Source organism: Ambystoma mexicanum, chromosome 8 (assembly GCF_040938575.1).
Source record: "Ambystoma mexicanum isolate Mex_15411 chromosome 8, UKY_AmexF1_1, whole genome shotgun sequence".
In the NCBI taxonomy this organism is placed as follows: domain Eukaryota; kingdom Metazoa; phylum Chordata; class Amphibia; order Caudata; family Ambystomatidae; genus Ambystoma; species Ambystoma mexicanum.
Window position 1 is genome coordinate 668914333 of NC_090929.1, and position 20734 is coordinate 668935066.

The 20734-nt window shown below is 46.1% G+C and overlaps 1 protein-coding gene across 1 annotated transcript in view; it reads left to right on the forward strand.

The window, feature by feature from the left end:
- The window catches only part of TP53TG5 (TP53 target 5), a 167254-nt gene extending 147300 nt beyond the window's left edge, over nt 1-19954 (forward strand). Inside the window, exon 4 of the mRNA XM_069612173.1 lies at nt 19337-19954. Coding sequence (XP_069468274.1) covers nt 19337-19850 — 514 coding nt within the window. The 3' untranslated portion in view covers nt 19851-19954. The remainder of the gene's footprint in view (nt 1-19336) is intronic.
- The last annotated feature ends 780 nt before the right edge of the window (nt 19955-20734 follow it).

Sequence of the window (20734 nt, forward strand, 5' to 3'; positions counted from 1 at the left end):
ACCTTGTTGGGAGACAGGCTAATGTTGACATCCTCACATTTATCCATGATCCAGCAAACACTACAAACTTGAGTATGCTTCTACATAGCATAATAATACAGGTTGCACTTTCATCTCATCAAAATCACAGAACAGTGTAGGGACTTTCATTCGAGGGACAGATTGTGGAAGTATTGACAAGAAATACACTTTTGCTGACAGGGAAGCAACATGTCATCTGGAGTGAAGCAGATTCGAGATATAGGGCCTCATTACAACCCAGGCGTTAAGGGTTTAACGGCGCCGTCGGCGCCGTTAACCCTTAACGCCTGATTACCATTTTTACGCCTGCTTTTACCAGGCATTAAAATGCAAGGCGCTAACCCGCCTTGGTGCTAATTACGGCACCGGAATTTACGGTGCCGTAATTAGCGCCTTCCCAACTCCCATTATGCCCTATGGGGCAAAAATGGGAATGGGGAAGGGTAAATGGGGAATGGGGATTTACCGCCCCACTCACCTTGGAATGGGGCGGTAAATCCGCCATCCACCATGGTGTAAACAGGGTTTACACCATGGTGGTAAAGTAGGGAACTTACCGCCTGGATTGTAATGAGGCCCATAGACTAGTTATGGGCCTCATTACAACCCAGGCGGTAAGTTCCCTACTTTACCACCATGGTGGAAACTCCGTTTACACCATGGTGGATGGCGGATTTACCGCCCCATTCCAAGGTGAGTGGGCCGGTAAATCCCCATTTCCCTATGGGCCTCATTACAACCCAGGCGGTAAGTTCCCTACTTTACCACCATGGTGTAAACTCCGTTTACACCATGGTGGATGGCGGATTTACCGCCCCATTCCAAGGTGAGTGGGGCGTTAAATCCCCATTCCCCATTTACCCTTCCCCATTCCCATTTTTGCCCCATAGGGCATAATGGGAGTGGGGAAGGCGCTAATTACGGCACCGTAAATTACAGTGCCGTAATTAGCACCAAAGCGGGTTAGCGCCTTGCATTTTAACGCCTGCTAAAAGCAGGCGGTAAAATGGTAATCAGGCGTTAAGGGTTTAACGGCGCTGATGGCGCCGTTAAACCCTTAACGCCTGGGTTGTAATAAGGGCCTATATCGAACACATATTATAGACTTGCCGAGGTCCTTTTTCAGTGTTGGACATTACATTGAAAAGCAGAACTGTTTCCAGAGATAAGAGACAGTCCATTATCCAGATTCAGATGACAACTGGCCCAGAACTATTGATCCGTGAAGCAGAGGCAGCAGAACCTAGAAGGAAGTGATAATAATGAAAATGTATTAAAAACACAGTTTTTGCTCCCTTAGATGATTGAGATGAGAAGCCAAAGCAGTAGCATTGTTCTCCCTCAGGAGGAGAGACATTCATATTGCCCAAAAAACAAATGCTGTAAAATGAACTACAAATGCATTATTTATGCATGCATTATATTCATAATCATATTACTGTCATTAACAATCAGAACTGCATTTTTTATAGGTGCCCAAAGTGTTGTTCCCATGCACCCACCTGAGGATGTACGCCTGATACCCACAAGAGCGTGCAGACCTTAAATAGTCATTGCTGTTCCAAGAGAGAATGATAGAGTGACTGAGCTTGAAATGGATGTGGTGAGCAATGACACACACACAACACTTGTTTTAGCAAATTAGTTGAAACGCCGGAGACAGGGTCGGGCAGACAAGGGATTGATGAAAGTTACACCTACACAGATAATGAGTACAAACACACCTGGTCTAGTGTCACTGATTTCAGAATCACATTCCAGAGAATGGGGAAGTTTGGACAAACAACAATGAAAAGTTTCACACCAAAGAGAAGTTGAGAGACAAATGAAGAAAGCTGAACTTTTAAGGAGACAAAAGGCTTTAGAGAATAGGCAAAGAGAGACAAGACCTGGAAGCACACCTGCTCCTGCGAGACATGATATCAGGGCAGTGCCTGGAGGGAAGACACAGATAGAAATTATAAGAGACATTTTCATGCCTAATTGATATATTGAAAGGATGAAGCAAATTACACTTTCTCCTACTCAAACAGTAGAAATGGAAACGCCCGGATCATTGATGGAGATGCCTGAGAATCCTCCAGCAAGAAGGAGTTATACCGAAGTGTTACGTGACATGCTTGTGAAAGCTCATATCAAAAGAGTAAGAGCCAGGAGAAGCACACAAGAAGACAATAATGAATTGAATGATTACCTGGATAGCACAGCACATTTTGGAAACAACATATGGTACCAACATATGAAGGAAGTTGGAAGACGAACATCGGATGAGGAATTCTTTGTATGTGCACTTCTGCCTTACAGCATGGGAAAGTCAAAAATCTTTGTAGCTATCGGGATAGATGTGCAGACAGCACCCTGTCTGTCACATTTAGCAATGTGCAAGACCAGAGGTCAGTAAATGGGAAGTGATGTTTCTCTCAAATGGGCGACTGAGGAAACAGATCCAGATGAAGATGATTATGTTCAAGACATAAAGACAAGAAACAATGCCAAAACAAAGAATATTGTGATCAGATATGAAAAACCTGGAGTAAAAGGAGCAGAGATCAGAAGAGAAGTGAACAAGAAATTGGAGACTACAGGAAAGACTTCAGAAGAATCTCGCAGATGGAAGAACAGGAGTCAAATGCAAATCTGGGGAACACTGCTTTCACCAGACGGATGGGAGAGAGGAGTAGTGATCTGGAGAGCATGGGTAGTGATCGGTTGTTAACAGGCTACCATTGACATAGTGCAAAATGTATGCAAGCAATTATGGCCAACGCTTGCTAAACTATTGACATGGGTCGAGGACAAAGCAGGACCCTTGCAGATAATACCATTGGAGAGCCCAAAAATCAGTTTCAGAAATAATGGCACAAGAAAAATGGGAGAGAAACGCAATTGTAGTCAAGTCTTTGACGTTCCAGGAATGGTGGATGGTACTGCAGTAATCATGGATCACTATTGGGCATGTGGATCCCAGGCATACATGAGATTGCCGAAGAATTTGGAAGGTATATGTACATTAGTGAATGTCCATGTTCCAGCGTTGGTGATTCCAAAAAGTGATGTGAACATTGACAATTTCCCAAAAGCAGATGCTCACCTGAGAAAGATGGGATCTGTGGAAATTATGAAGAGAAAGAAGAGGGAAAATTATTTCTCTGCAAAATCCATAAAAGCTTTTGATGCTATCCCATACGAACACAGGTTGTTCAGCCTGACCGCTTCAGTGTTTACGATGATCCAGATGCCAAGAATTCAGGTTGGAGCAAATATTAAATGGTTGCAGATAACCAGATGGGAGTTGCTGCAGACTCTCAACACAACCATAAAAGGATTCAATGCAATCAGAGAAGAGTTTAGAGCAATCAGACTGATGATACGTCGGAACAGACATGTCTTAGACATGTTCACAGCTATGGATGGAGGTGTTTGTGCAAAAACTCGAAGAATCCTGTTGCGCATTTATACCTTCACACGACGACAAGAATGAAACCTTAACAGAGGCCATAGATATGTTGAAAAAACTACAGAATCAGTTGATAGATGAAGCTGATGAAGTTGATGATGACAGTTGGTTTGAAGCACTGTTTACCTCGATTCCACAATGGTTGGCCGATGCATTCAAGTTCCTAGGAGCCCTGTTGGTGATGATATTACTTGAATTCTGTGTGATCAAATTAATAATCTCACAATGCCAGAAGACTGCAAAGAAAGTCATAGGGATGAAGATCATGATTGATGTCGAGTCAGAATGGAAGCCCAAAGACCCAACTGATGAAGAAATAAGAGACTTTGTGAAGGCCAGCATTTATGCACCAGAGGGAACCAAGATGGATCTATTGCAGTTCAAGTGGAGAATGTCAACTGATGACATGGAACAAGGATGAGCATGTAAGAACAGCAGGATGCTTGAAAGGAGTAATAAAGATATGGACACCAAGGAAGTCTCTCTTCAGACCAAAATGTCTGGATCCAGAGGACGAAATAAAAGTTAAGGATGAAGAAAAAGTGGATGCAAAGAAAGAAGTGAGAGTGGTCGATGAATCACCCAGAGGGGGGGAGTGAAGAGAAAGTATCGAGTATCATCCCCACTCCAGTTGCCCCCCTCCCATTACCTATTGAGTTCACACCAAAGTATGTGAGGTATGACGAGCAGTTAAATCAGCAGAGAGCAGCACATGGGCTCTGCCCAGTACCTATCAGGATAACAGCACCTATTAATATACCGACACCTAAGAAAACCTGGACAGTAAGGTATCCTTTAAAAAAGCCATGCCTACATTCTAAACAAAACGACGGTTGTTTGAATAAAATACCTGAAGAAGCAAAGAAGATAATGAAGGAAAATGAATGGTGATGTCATAATAAATCGGATTGATGCATATATAGAAGATATAATGACCTGAGAACATTGACAAGAGACGAAGTATAGAGAAGAAACCATGGATATGTGACATCTTGAGCCCAAGGTAAAGAAGTTGATGTCAAGATGAAGAAACTTATGCCACATACATGATGAAGATATTTAGTTAGTTTAAACGTGTACAGCTACAAGTAACTGCAAGAGGCAAAGAAATCCTGAAGCTTGCTTATGCTAAATAGTCGATAGATTGCGGTAAGCGCCAACGTTTACAAGTATATACCTCAAAAAGCACTTTAAGTATGAATGAAAGTCTACTACGCATATGAGCAGAATTGAACAAAGGTTACAAAAGGCCCCAGATGGAGTGTGTCGCAGCAAGAAAATCGAAAATCAAAACAGAGTAAAACTCAGCCAAAGGATGACCATGCCAAGAAACCAAAGTCTTATCTGGCTGGAATAGGCAGACATTGGATACAATTAAGGAGAGAAGAGAACAGAGGATCCTGTTCAGAAAGGTCAAGATAAGCCACAGACGTCAGAGAACTCGTAGAATTAAATCAAATATACCAAAAGACACAGAGAAAAGCCGATTTCACGGTGTCCAGTCACGTGACAAAGGCGGGCTGGAAGGGTGAAACTATCACATCTACGCATGGATCCCTGCCATGCCCATACTCCTTGAAAGACTCAAGGCCAAACTACAAAGCAGTAATTGACACATTCAACAAAGGTAGCAGGCGCCCCTCTCTCGGAAGAACAAGGCATGATAACCTGTTCAGTGGTTGTCACATGACTACGGAGGTGATGATTGATTGTAGCATAATTGGTGGGAAGCTGGGGTGCCGACGAGCTCCTCTGCACCTGGATGTTCTTTCTGCATCCTGCTAGACATAGGTGGAAAAGTATGAGTGGGGTTGATGCCAACCCAATCATAGTAGACCATGTAATCTAGGGTCCTATAGTGAGTAGAGCCAATGGGACGTCGTACTTTTAGTGACGTTCATAGTGGCCATTTTGAAGGGAGGCCTTAGTTGCCCCACCTGACATTGATTATCCAATCCCCTCTCCCTGTTACCATATACAGATATAGTACCTATGTTAAGTTACCTTCCTATAACCAATCCCATTGCATGATAGGTTTTTAAGATTGCCACGTAGGATGATGTTAGTACGTGCACAGGTTGTACGTCAGCAATGATGAGTCTTTTCTATAAATATTGTGTTTTTAGCAGAGATAGCTAGAGATAGCTAGAAGATCAAGCGATTGCTGATGTTGGTTGTACTCCCCGTTTTATTAAACGGACTCACTCTGCCAAACTATTGAGTTGTCCTAATTATTTGATGCATGAGTATGAATCTGCATCCCCATCTATCTCGAGGGTACTGCTACTCATCTTAAAGGACTGTTTGGAGATCATCCAGTTCACATCCTTGTCAATGCCAACATTGGCTTAATCAAAAGTGAAAAATTCGGAATCCATTGTCTACAATATGAAGCCATGCCGATAAGGGCCCTAACTTCTTTCTGCGTATTTGCAACAGTCATGCCAGAGATGCTTTGTATGCGTTCAGGCGCAAGGCGCCAACCCTCCTTCGACAGGAGATAGCCTAAATAGGCGACCTGTTGACACTACTGAAACTTTGTCAAAGATGTTTTATGGCCATGCTCAGCTAGATGCATCAATAATAAAACAGTGCCCTCCTTGCAAGCGCTTTCTGAATCTGCAGCAATAAGCAGGTCATCAATGTACTGTATCAGTGTGCAAGTAGGAGGCAAGTCAAGCATATTGAGTTGTTCCTTAAGTGCTCTGCTGTAAATGCTGGAACTCTCAGTATATCCTTGTGGTATGCGTGTGAAAGTAAAAGAGCGTCCGCCAAGGGAAAATGCAAACAAGCATCTACTGTCCGGCTGAATGGGTATGCTAAAAAATGTGTTCTTCAAGTCGATGACAGAAAAATGCATAGCTGCTACAGGATTCATAGTCAAGATAGTGGTGATGTCCAGGACAAGGGAAAACTGGGGTGCTACTACCTTGTTAATCACACAAAGATCAATAACAAAACGGTAGGGTAATGCTTTGTTACCTTTCTTATAAACAGGCAAACCGTGCTATTTCATGTGCTAGCAGAAACTTTGTGGATACCACCTGGATGCATTAAATCAGAAACAATACTTTTAAGTGATTGTTCACCCTCAACAGATACTTTATACTGTGGGATACGTGATAACATAATACCGGATTTTCATAGTATGCGTACAGGTTCAACATTCAGTATCCCTACATCATTATCTTTTAATGCCCATAAATGCGTAGGCACTTGTTGTAATTTGCTCAGTAAAGGCAATGTCATAAATTGTGACGTGGAATTTAACTGGAGTTAAATGGCCAAATACACTCCGTCTGGTGAGCAGTAAATCACTGCATTCAATTTCTTTAACAAATGTAATCCCAGCAGGTTTTCACCACAATTCGTAGTCAGTTAAAATGGACATGAGTCAGTAAATGGACCCAAAGCTATTGGCACCGGTCGAGAAACTTACCACTAGAGTACCAGAAAACCCTACAGAAACATTATTCTTCCCTGACAGTGGGATAGCTGGAACTCGCAGATGGTCAATGGAACACTTCTGTGCTCCTGTGTCGACTAGAAAAATGTGCGCCCTATTCCCTACTTTCATTTCTAGGTACGGCCCTTTCTGATCAACAGGAATAGGAATAGTTTCCAGACTCTGCTTCAGACTATCCTAGCGAAATAACACCTTGTCAGATGTAAAATCTTCAGAAAAATAAGAATGTGTAGTATTGTCAAAAGTGTTCGTATTCCCAGTGTTTGGTTGCTGCTCCCCCCACGATTACCCTATTGTTATCGTGTGTTTGTTGATTCTGAGCAAACTGATTCCTATTCGGTCCTGGCATGCAATTCCGTGCTCTCCATCTCCTACCGATCGTACCATCCGTACCATTTGCTCTCTGTTGGAGGGTCGGACACTATGCCCTCCATTGACCTTCTTGCTTACAATATGCACATTGGTTCATATGAACAGGTCCTGTTTGTGGTAAGAATTGTTCTCTTGATTGCGCATTCACTCGCAATCTGCTGCAAAAGAACCCTAGTTTTTAAGTCCACCTTTTTCTTCTCAATTTTCTCTTTCTCATTGTTAATTCTGTTCTCGTAAAACTGAGCCATATGGAGAACCTCAGATTGCGCCTTAGCCTGCCATGTACTTTCAGAAGCAGTGATCTGCGACTGAATGTCAGGCAATAACCCTTGCACAAATTTGTCAACACACAATCTTTTTCCTGGTTCTGTACTCAAATCTTGACCACTGAAGTCTGAAAATACTTGCTCAAACCTGTTGAAAAACTCGGTTCACTGACTGTTTTTTAAGGAGGCAAAAATGTTTTCTGCACGTATGATGGTAGTCGTGTACCTTGATCCAATTCTATTTGGTGTAAGTGATCAAGTTCATGTTTAAAGAAAAATAATTTCGGTAAGTGTTCGTGCACTTTCAGTGTGATATCTCAAGTACAAGACAAGAAATTTAAATCCAGCAATCCCTGCGGAACGGCTGAATCAGTTTAATCGCTCCAGACCTCGGCTAGGTATAATCCCATTTGTTCTATCAATACTTTCTGTTCAGGGATACCCCATGGTCTGATAGACAACCCGAAGTGGTTGCTTCGTCACCCCCTTCTATATACCTTTCTGCCCAATCCCGCAACTCCCTCTTACGTGCTGGGGGTATCGTTCTACGTGTTACAACTCTCTGATCGTTAGCGATATTGTCAGGTGTCAAAAGTGGAGTAGCAGATGTAGTTGGTAACGAAAGTAGGAGTAAGTCATGTGCACTAGGGGGCAAAGGAAAATCATCAGAGCGTGGGACTGGTGCAGGTAATGGTAGCTGTGCTTGCTGTGCTTGTGTCTGTGGCGGTACATATGGAGGCGGTGCAGTAGGGGATGTTCGTCTTTCATTCAATTACTTATTTATCAATTCATCAGATGCATGCAAATATTTTGACGGGTATATTTTCTGCATTTCTAATTGAAACCCCCTATCCATACTCCTAATAGCTTCTTCTTGTTTTTGTTGGTCATGAGCTAAAGCTTTTCCAGCTTTTGTAATGTGTCTACATGTGTGCTTCTCTCTGCTTTTGAGGCGTTGGGTGGCTTCCTTTCGCCAATCCCTAACAGCGTCAAACGGAGCAGGTCTCGCTTTCTTGCGCATCAATACAGAATCTAAATGCCCAATTCTAGCCATCTCAAAACTTCCCAATTCTGGCCATTGAAGTTCTGCTATATGTCTGGTTTGACAATGCCAAATACTATTGAACAGTATAGCTCCTAAACCAAACTTTACGTACATGTCATATGTTGGCGCCCCTGCGAGTGGCGCCGGTTGACTATGTTCCAAACCATTTGGTTGTCTTCTCCTGCAACAAAGCGTTGCCCAATAAGATGGCAACTTACTGAAACCAGCCATTCTGAAAAAGACAGTTTTACCTGGCCAATATGCTACGCGTAGGATATTATCAAAACCAAACAAATATCACAGACTCACCTGAATCCAAATATCAAAGTTCCCCCATCAAATCGAACGTCGTGGCTGGCGTTCTTCCCAAAGCATGAAACATAAGCTGCCTCTGGTTCGGGAATCTTGCCGTGACGACCTCTGAGCGAAGCACAGCGGACGTAGATCGCAAGTAGCAGTCTGCGAGGAAATGCGTCTCTAGGTGCAGGGGCCCCCGATACTCACTGATCTTGGGTTCGTTAACTCTGTCCTCACAAATCGTGATGGGTCATCAACGGAAGAGCCCAAGTTCTGGGCATCATCTGTTAGTTGCAAATATGAGGCTACTGCAAATAAATGAAGACACACCAGTCACGAGAAACACATATATAACAACAGTTTATTATCACTTAAGAGGACCCAAATTCATCAATGCATGTGTTCAGGCATAGAGAAGGTGAGCACAAGCATGGGGGGAGCGAACGTACTTTATACAATACAGAATAGTCCGAATTTGTTCTCGTCCATCATGTGATGAGGGTTCATGACCTACATACGTGGGCATTTTACTATGGCATGCTGGAGCGCTCTGCGTCATCTCTCAGACAATTTACTGTCTGGGAACAGAGCAGAGTGGGGTGTAGGAGTATTTCTTGTTCCTAACACAAGGTAACATTCCTCACGCTACATTGTCTATGTTATTTCTGGACTAAAAGGGCAGTCTAAATTTTGACTCAGTAGCTCACCTTTTAGGAATACACATGGCATGAATTGTGCTTCTTTTAATCATCTAGATGCACATTCACAATTAGCTGCGGAAAGGTAAGAGAGTCAGGAAGACAGGAAGGCACCTAATTTACAGATTAGCTATGTTTGTGCCAGTTCTTCAAGACTCTAAGTGAGAGACAATGTACTCAGCAGATTTAGCATTTCAGTGCACAGGCATGTTTGAAGAGCTATTTTCTATACTACTTCCTTGTTAAAAGACTTAACCTATTTAAAACCTATTAACATAGTTCTTCTCAGAAAGTTCCTTATTTTATAAAAAGAGCGCTGCGCTCCCACCAAGTCTCTGGATGTCTTGTCCCACGTAGGATTATACTGGTCCTCTGTTCCATGTAGGCCTCAGAAACTGGAGCTTCAAGCACACAGGACCTTCCAGTTCAGGAAGGACAATGAAAGGCAGTTTAGAATGCCATTTCAATTCCCAAGAACCCACAACCTCCAATCAGCTTCGGTCCTCTTCTTTCCCAATCAAATTCCTGGTTCATCACTGACACTCTACTTCTACAAACAGAATGGTTAGAGCCAAACCAACTGAGACAAAGACTCAGTGAATGAATGTAACAGTGTATGTAACTGTCAGTTAAAGCCAAGAGTGTGTGTGAGCTCCCAGAAAACCTAACATTACTCTGAATACAGACCTGACAGTTGGAGACTACCCAGAAGTTATTAGTTCCCTTTCAAAACAATCGTTTATTTGGGCCTCAGATGGAAAAACTCATGAAATAATCGGAATATGACCGGTGCATCGTTGGCCACATGAGACCATCCTGGTGCAGGTTTTTTCCATACAAATGGGTTGTGAGTGCTGCAGCTGATCCTCAAGCAAGCGTCCCTTTCGAGGCAGGGGCTGTGGTTAGCAGGGAGCCCCTACCGGTGACAAGTCTGACCGTCAACATAGACCGTAGGCCTCAAAAACTGGAGCTTCAAGCACACAGGACCTTCCAGTTCAGGAAGGACAATGACAGGCAGTTTAGAATGCCATTTCAATTCCCAAGAACCCACAACCTCCAATCAGCTTCAGTCCTCTTCTTTCCCAATCAAATTCCTGGTTCATCACTGCCATGTTGGATTGGGACACTCTACTTCTACAAACAGAATGGTTAGAGCCAAACCAACTGAGATCACAACAAAGACTCAGTGAATGAATGAAACAGTGTATGTAACTGTCAATTAAAGCCAAGAGTGTGTGTGAGTTCCCAGAAAACCTAACATTACTCTGAATACAGACCTGACAATTGGAGACTACCCAGAAGTTGTTTCTGTAATTAGTGCCCTTTCAAAACAATCGGTTATTTGGGCCCCAGATGGAAAAACTCATGAAATAATCGGAATATGACCGGTGCATCGTTGGCCACATGAGACCATCCTGGTGCAGGTTTTTTCCATACAAATGGGTTGGGAGGGTGCGTGAAGGCTTTCCTCTCAATCTGGCAGTATAGGATCACGGACAAGTGGGTCATCATTGTCGTGAAGACAGGATATGCCATCAAGTTTTCATCCCCTCGTCCCTCCACTGGGACAGTGATTGCTCCAGGTCTATGCAATCACCTCAGGGCCCAGAAAGGATCGACAGTCCATTGTAGAAGAAGGCAATTACATCTATGCCAGAAACACAACAAGGACTGGTTACATTCTCAACCTTGTTTCTGGTTCAGAAATTGTCTGGGGAGTTCCGTTCCGTTGTTGAATCTGAAGCCCTCAAATTGATTTTTCCGTTACGTCAAGTCCAAGGTAGTTACTTTGGAGGCCATCATTCCCTGAATAATTCCAAAGGACTGGTTGGTGTCCCTGGACATCAGGGATGCACATCTGCATGTACCAATCCAGATCCAGGACCAGGCTTTTTTGCGGTTTGCCTACAAGGGACTATCAGTTCAGAGTACTACCGTTTCGTCTGGCCCTTGTGTTAGGTCTGTTACACAAGCTAAGTATTACTGTATTTCTTACCTTGATGACTAGTTAATTGTTGCTCCTTCTTTTTCAGGTCCATGATGGATGTGCAACTGGTGTGCAAAAACCCTGCAAGAGTTCAGCTGTTTGATCCATTGGGAAAAGTGCAAGCTACAGCTGGGAAAGACTTTACAGTTCATCGGCACACTTTTTGACATCAAGGATGACAAGGGTGTTTCTCCTTTATGACAGAGTGATCAGACTGCAATCATGGCTGAGGGGTCTCATTGCAAAGGGGTCTCTGTCAACAAGAGAATGGGTGAGAGTCCAGGGGAACTCTCAGGAACAATGCAAGTGGTTCCGTGGCCCACTGTGGCATGTGAAGCCCGTGGTGGGGCATCTCTTGCTCCACTGGTCCCAGAGTTAATTCCAGTTCAACTGTTCTATTCCTTGGTCGGCAGTTCTAAAGGAAAAGATGGAGTGGTGGTTACTGCAGGATAATTTGCTCAAGGGGGTTCCCCAAAGCTCCTTAGCCACCATGCATTCTGATGACGGATGCCTGCCTTTTCAGTTGGGGTGTGACTCTGGGCTCCCATGTAGTACAGGCACACTGGGGGAGGAAAGAGTCAGGCCGATGCTCCAATTGGAGGGGGCATGTGGCAGGCCTCAGTGCCTTGGAACATTTCTCTCTGCAAATGCAGCGAAAGAGAGTTTCGGTTTGGACCGACAATCGGGTCTCAAAATCATACCTGACCTGTCGGGAGGACTCAATGTAATGCCAGGAGCTGGGTAGTGCAACAGATTTTCCAAATGGCAGATGAGAACCTGGAAACTCTGTCCGGTGCTATGTGATTTTGATGAATATTAAAGGCTGCATTCAAATAAAGACAGATTTCTTTCTGGCCGAAATATCATTTTGAACAATGCCGGCCCCCTAACCTCCCTCACCTCTTAAATCGAGGGTTTCACCCCTTTCCCCCCATAACCGTCCCTTCGACCCCACTAACAAAAACACAAATACACACACCCCTTCTCCCCAACGCCTTACCCACACACTCCACACACCATCCTACAGCATACACACAGACAAGCAAACAGTCACACACTTACCTCTCATCCCACTTCCATCTTCCGATGCTCGTCTCGGGTGCGCCTGTCAGCCCCTGTGCGCACTCGTGTGTGACAGGTGCTTGAGAATTAGATTTCGAAACATTGCTCTGTGCAGTCACAGAGCGGTCTTTCTAAATCAGGCTTTAGAAATCTTTTTTTTAAACAAAATGTTCACTCTGTCTGCAGCACACCTTCTGAGGAAGGAGAATACGCTTGCAGATTGGCTGAGCAGGTAGTTCCCTTTCTCAGTCCAGTACACTCTCAGCCCGGCAACTTTTCTCCTTATATGTCAAAGGTTCCCTTTGTCAGTCCAGTACACTCTCAGCCTGGCAATTTTTCTCCTCATATGTCAAAGGTTTGGGACCCCTATAGTAAAACTGGTTGTATCCGATCTTGATTACCAAGTCCCGATGTTCGTAGTAGCAATCCACTCCCCTCTGGCTTGACAGGTGGACGCCTTCTTGTTTCCCCAATTCCGTTGATCTCTTAAGTCCTGACAAAGATCAGGCAGGACAGGGCTTCTGTTTTAGCAGTGATCCCAGTTTCGCCTCACCATCCATGGTTCCCCTTGCTTTGGCAGTTCACAAGGGATAACGTGCACACGCTGGAGAATCTCCACTTAGCAGTATGGTAGTTGAGAATTTGGAGTTGCAACATCTGGGTTTTCAAAAGAAATGGCCCTGTGTATGAAGGAAGAAAGGAAGCCGGGCACAAGGAAGGCTTATCAGCGCCACAGGTGTGGTGCTGAACCTTTAAAGGATGTGGCACGTGGCGTAGTGACGTTGCACTCCGCCGCGTGCGCAAAAATAAAGGGGGCGTGCCCGGCCACATCAGTGCGATCGGGGAGCCCGAACACTATGGACGTCTGACGGCTGAGTCTGTGGGTGTACTGAGGGGCTCACAGATATCATGAGGGGGCGCAGACCAACCCCGAACAGTGGCAACGAGTCTGGTATGTCGCCCGGGCCCGGCGGTGATTATCAATATAATTTTTGAAGCAGAACGAACAAGGGATTCTGTTTGTTCCATGCCGCGAGCTGGGTGTCTAACACGCGGCAGGCGGCCATTTTGTCATTCAGGCAGTGGATGATCACAGCGCTCCGGAAGGGCTCGTGAATGCCATCCATACCTATTTATTTGATACATTAATAGCGGGCAGCTATCTCTGCCCACACATGCCTACATTTTGAATTTTTTTCCATTTTTGGGCGAATTACACTGAGTGAAGGCAAGGTGCTGGGGAAGACTGCTGATTCCTGCTTTGTCCATGGACCTCCCTGGCTCAATTTCTGGGACCACCCTGTTGGCCCATCTATGCATTGATGCAGCTGGCAGTCATGATCATCATCATCATATCTAGCTGCTGTGCTCAGGTCAGAATTCTGGACTGGTGTACTTCGTGGCCTGGAAGACCTGTCTGGCTGGGTGAGTTGTGGCCCCTGCTCCTTCTAGCTGGGGTGCTTGTGCACTTAACCCATGAGTGCACCTGGTGACCAAGACGGTGGACAACCTGCGGACCAGCAACTACCTCAAGGTCAGCCTCCACCTGTGGCCAAACCAGGCATTCAACCTGCGCCTCAAATCATGGCACAAATGCGGGCCCCAGCGGCGCTTCAGCTAATCCCTGAATTCGATGTCTCGGCCCTCCATCCAGCCTGGGGCCTAGATGAAGCGGTGGGTTGACCGCCTTGACATGTATTTCAGGGCTACTATGGAGAACAAGGAGGACAGTAAGTTGGCAACACTGCTATATGCTGCGGGGCCTGTCGTGCAAGAAATATTTGAGTCCCTCCAGCCCGCTGATACCTCTTATGTTGCAGCCAAGACAGCTCTCCGCAACCACTTCATTCCCTTAGCCAACGCAGACTATGAGCGCTTTCTGATGTTGTCGACTCGCCAGAAGGAGGATGAGACTCTGTACACGTTTTACGGTCATCTCAGACGCCTGTCACTGTTGTGTTCATGGGGTGACCCTGATGACATGATCAGGACCCTGCTGATCAAGGCGTGCTTGTCGGGGAAGCTGCGAGACAAGTGCTGCAGGAACCCAGGACCACCCTGGCTCACATCTTGGAGTTGGGTCACTGCCAGGAGGTCTCGGAGGTGGGCACACGTCCGGTGAAAGCGGAGGAGGTGTGTGCAGTGGTGCATGGCAGCAGAGGTGCCAGGAGACCCAGCAGCAACTTCCGCGACAGGGGCGGTAGAGCTGGAGAAGCGTGTCAGAAGTGTGGCTATGACCTGCCCCACCCTGCAGAGTGTTCAGCGGTAGGAAACACCTGTGGGCGGTGCGGCCTGGCTGACCACTACACATGGGTGTGCAAAGCATCTCTGCCAGTGATGGTGCCCAGAGGCCCTGTGCGGTCTGGTTTCCTTCGGCAGTCTCGCCCGACCAATGTGGCCCAGGTCGACCAGGGAGAGGAAGGTGCACAACTGGACGAGGAAGAGGAAGAAGATCTTCTTTGTGCCGAGTGTCGAGGCTATCAGGTCGAGAAGTAGGCGACAACCACGATGCATCGTTGCTGTGAATAAGTCTCCGGTCCCTGTGCTGGTGGACACGGGTGCGTCTGTCAATGTGATGGCCCGAGGACATTATGATGCCATGTAAAGCCCACCAAATCTGGCCACCCCCAGAGCTTGTACAGTTACATTTCGAGGGTCCGAGCCAATTCCCCTGGATGGGGAATTTGTGGCCAAGGTAGAGTTTGCTGGGTCAAGGATTACAGCACGATTCTACGTGACACCGGTCAGCACCAACAAGCTGCTGAGCTGCGCCGCAGCGGAGGCCCTGGGCATCGTGAGTTTTGCTTATTCTGTGTACCTGGAGGACATTCACGACCTCCTAGACAAGTACTCTCGCCTGTTCCAGGGGATAAGACAGATGGCTCCCGATCCGGTGAGGTTACACATCGATGAGTCAGTGCAGCCCATCGCTCTGATACTCCGCAGAGTGCTCTTTCACCTGAGACCTAGTGGATAAGGAATTGGACAATTTAGTCAACCTGGACATCATCGAAAAGGCGGAAGATCCCACACCATGGGTGTCCCCTATCGTGGTGGCAAGAAAGCCCAAACAACCCAACTCAGTGAGAATCTGTGTCGACCTGAGGCTCCCCAACCCAACAAGGCCATACGGAGGGAGCGACACCTAACACCGACCATTGATGACATTATCACTGAGCTGCAAGGGGCTTGCTTCTTCTCAAAGCTCGATCTCAGGGCCGGATACCACCAGGTCGTGTTACACCCGAGTCGAGATACATCACGACATTCACGACCCACAGAGGCCTGTACAGGTACAAAAGACTCAGTTTCGGGGTATCATTGGCGGCCGAGGTATTTCAAAATATGATCAGAGGCGCCTTGGCAGATCTTGAGGGGGTATTGAACATCAGCAATGATATCCTCATATTTGCAAAGACTGAGGTAGACCATCTACGCAAGCTGGCCAAGACTTTTGAGTGGCTGCAGTCGCTGGGCCTGACCCTCCATCGGGAGAAATGCGAATTTCTAAGGCCAACTATCAAATTCTTTGGGTTCACGTTCAATGAGGGTGACGTGTCCCCGGATCCCAGGAAAGTGAAGGACATTAATGAGGCCCGACCCACGCAGGGTACACACTTCCTGGTGGTGGTAGACGAATACTCCAGATATCCAGAGGTTGAATTTGTCGAGTCAGTGGCATTTGAGTATGTGGTGGTGGCCCTAGAGAAAGTCTCCGCCTTCCACGGTTTCCCCCATACCCTGTGCTCGGACAATGGGGCGCCCTTCCAGAGTGAGCGATTCGCTGAGTTGATGGACAGTTATGGGGTTCAACATCGGAAGATCACCCCGCTCTGGCCAAGAGCCAATGGGGAGGTGGAAAGACTAATGCTGACTCTGAACAAGACATTCCGTATAGAGCAAGGCCAAGGCTGGTGCCTGAGAAGAGCACTATACCAATTTCTGCGGGTCTACCGGTCCACTCCCCATACATCCATGGGGGTGGCCCCGGCGGAAGTGCTGTTCCAGCGGTGCCCAAGGGGACTACTGCCAGAGGTCAGGGAGAAAGAACCAGGGGTCATTGAAGACCAGCAAGTGGAGCGAGATCGCCGGCTGAGGACCGAGCAAGAGAACGCCAGGAGAGGACTACGGCCCCAACACCTGGTACCCGGGGACGAGGTGCTGATTCTAAACAGGCACCCCCACGGGAAGCTGTCCCTGCCCTATGCACCCGTGCCGCTGGACGTCGTAGCCGTGAAAGGATCGATGGTGACAGTCTCAGATGGCAGGTTATCGGTCACAAGGAACATGAACTTTTTCAAGAGACTAGGGGAAACGGGAACTGACATACCCCCGGACCAGGACAATGTGGAGGTACCCGACGAGGGTGGGGGTGCTGGACCCTTCCCTCCGTCTACAGCCGAGGGGATGACTGCTGATGGATCTCCTATGCCGGAGGCGAGCAGGAGGTACCGCCTGAGGACAGGGCGAGGGAAACCTGTTCGCCTCAGCGACTACATGTTAGGACAGGTATCCTGAACGACCCCGCGGGCCGTGGTAGTCATATGGGGACCCAGGGCGGCTATTATTAAAGGGGTACCGCTGTGTGATGTGTTATGGTTACATTGGTTGACGTGTTAGTTTGTTGTGTGATTTTGACAAAGTAAATTTGTAGTCCTAATGAAAAAGGAGGAGTGTGGTGCTGCCCCTTTAAGGGATGTGGCACGCGGCAGAGTGACGTTGCACTCAGCTGCGTGCGCTATAAATAAAGGGGGCGTGCCAGGCCGCATCGGTGCGACTGGGGAGTCCGAACACTACGGACGTCTGACGGCTGAGTCTGTGGGTGTGCTGGAGGGCTCACGGGTATCGTGAGGGGGTGCAGACCAACCCCCAACAACAGGCAATCATTTTCGGTTGGTATACAAAAAAGGGGTTCCACTCAGCCAAAGCCAATCCCTTTCAAGTTCTGGATTTTTTGAAAGACGGTTTCTTGTTGGGCCTTTCCCTATCCTCTCTATGTCAATGGGCATCTATCAGGGCAGCCGGCTTTAACTCGAGGGTTTACAGCAAAACGCAGTATTGATTCCAATGGTTTTTCAGAGTTTTGAGAACAAACGCCCCCGCATGTCAGATAAATGGTCCCACCCTGGGACTTGCCATTAGTGTTCCAGGCATTCTGGGCTGCTCCATTCGAGCCCTTGGGGGAGTACCAGCTTAAATTCCTTCCGGTTAAGGTTTTATTTTTGGTGGCTGTCGCATCAGGAAGGAGGATAGCAGAGATGGGGTCCCTCATATGTCATGAGCCAAATGTGTATTTCTATGCAGATAGAGTGGTCCTGCATTTTCCATCCTTTTTTCAGCCGAAGGTAACATCCCAGTTCCATGTTTCCAAAGAATTGACCCTCCCATTTGGCAAAACGCGCAAGTGGCTCCAGATGCTTATGTTGCCAGGGCTCTTATGCTGTATCAGTAACGCACGCCTTCTTTACGGCAGGTGCATGCTCTTTTTTGTATCCTTTTCTATGGCTAAACAGGGGCCTATCATACTTAGAAAATGGATCAAGTGGGTCATAATTACGGCAAATGCAGAAGCTGGGGTGGTACTGCTTCCTGGGCTGAGCTTGAGGATGCTTCCATTGAGGAGATTTGTAGAGCATCAACATAGGCAACTCCCAATACGTTTGTGAGACGCTACAAACTTTTGATAGGGCCACCCCTGGACTACAATTTTGGTTCAGCAGTGCTGACAGCAGTTTCACATTGAGGTGGTGCTTTCAAGAAAAATGGTCCTCACTATAGTTGGAGTGTGCCTGGATGTGCGCTTGCTATATCCTGAATGAAGTAAGGATTGTGATGAGGAAGCTGGATGACGGGGTTACGGTCCGGTTACTTACTGGTAATCTTCATTACAATGAGTCTGGATCTTCCTCGTCAACAACCTGATTCCCTCCCGTCCTACCCGTACTTTCTGGATGGCTTGGGGAAAAACAACGGGATAGGGGTGGGAGAGACCTTGTAGGATCTTTAGAGGAAAGCACCAAATCTACATAAACATGGAGGAATGATTTACCCAGTCCACAGGATTCTCCATGTTGATGTGGGAAAGGATGCTTTGGAAGGTCTGTCAGGAGAGGCAGTACCTCAATGAAGTAAGGACTGTGATGACGAAGATCTGGACAGCGCCAAGATACCCTTGGGTCCTCATTGCACTTAAGGAAGTTTTGATAACGCAACTCGGAGTAATGAATATTACCGGTAAGTAATTGGGCCATTAACACTATATTAATTCTTTAGTTGTGAAAAGCAACAACAGTACCTTGGCTTTGAGGGGCAGGTTTAAAGGGGTGGTGTTAGGTAGAGTTACAATATTTTGTTACATATGGTGACTGCAGGACTGTTTTAGGAGAACAAATATGTAAAAAAAGAAAATGACCCCAGTTTCATAAAAGCAATGTTAGTCTTTACTACAAATCGATATTGACAGAAAAAAGGTTTTGTTTGTGTGAAGAAAATCCCACCTTTTTAGATACATTTTCCCTAGGAATGCCACCAGATGAGAGACTTTAATTAACTAGTCACGGGGGAAATTATGTTGTTTGAAGTTCATTTAAGTGTAAGTTATTGTTTTATGTACCCAGGGGGCGAGATAATCGAGATTGTTGATTATATATTTTTTTTCATTTTAGTGAGAGTGATTTTAAAATGAATGAAATGACCACCCCTGTCCATGAACGCGTGGAATCATCAAATACTGCAATTACATCTGTCCATGAATGGTTGAAATCCTCAAATAATGCAAGCACCTCTCTCCAGGAGGACTTGGAAACATGGACTAATTCAACTGCCCTTACTGAGGATCGTTCAGGGACATTGAGTCTAAGGCCTCCCAGAGTCAAGGATAGTCTGGGGACATTGAATGATGAAACAGTAACCATCATTGAGAAGTTGAGGACTTCAAATGAAAGTACCAATGTTCAGAATATGTTGGGACCTTCCCCGGAGTCCATCTGCTCTGTGACACCAGCCAGCTCCTATGAGATACTATTGAGCCAGTGGTTTAATAGCTTACCTCAGAGACTAATTCTCCCATCTCCCAGAGTGCTTTGCCGACCTTCTCCTCTGCGATGGGTCAAGCCTTGCTGTACCCGATCCTGTGAACACTGCTTAGAAAACAACAACATATTCCAGTACCACCTGTGACCTTGCATGTAAGTCAAGTGTTTCTCAGCATAACCTCTGGGTGATCCCTTTCCTGTGCCATACTAGGAGCTCAGATTCCTATCAATAAAGCTTGACTATAAGAGGAGAGAGGGTCCTGGTCTTCTTATTCATACAGTACATTTCTATGATCCCAACACATTTATTTATTTATTTATTTTTGCATTTAAAGAAGCGCTCTAAGCCCACAGGCATCCAGGCGCTGGTTACAGTAGCGGGTGGGGGGAGGCATGGGAAAGCGGGAGAGATAAATCAGTTGAACAGTCATGTTTCAAAGGAATATTGCGCTCAAAAATGTTATTGTGCCGAGCGTTCGGGCATGTGGTTTTAAGCAAACTGTGATCGATCGTAAAGACATTTCCTATGCACCTTACCTTAGTTTTCCTCAATTTCACACATGCGAAATCCACTAGGGGGCGCAGCCATCCTGTGCTAATCTTATCCATTGCTGCATCGCCCAAAATTCAATTGCCCTCGTGGCACTAAATCATATCACCCGCCCCTGAAGCTGACATCACTATTCCCAGCAATATTCTCCACCTATTTTCATGACGTTAGTGGGCAGAGTAGTCAAACGCGCCCAGTCATCACCTACGTCTTAACATAAGTTGACGCAGAACCCGGAATATCAACCAGCACATCCTCTCACAGCACAGCGCGTCCCAAATCGGAATAGAAAACACTATTTTTAAAGGAAACATCAATACTCTGCAATTTAGAATGTGCTTTTATTTTTTAAAAAAACGCTTGGAGAACATCCACTGATTTCAATTTACCACCAATTATTGAACGTCCTTGGATTATAGCATCAAAACTTTATCATGAGGCACACAGTGTTCCTTTCGGGAGAAGATACACAATTGACG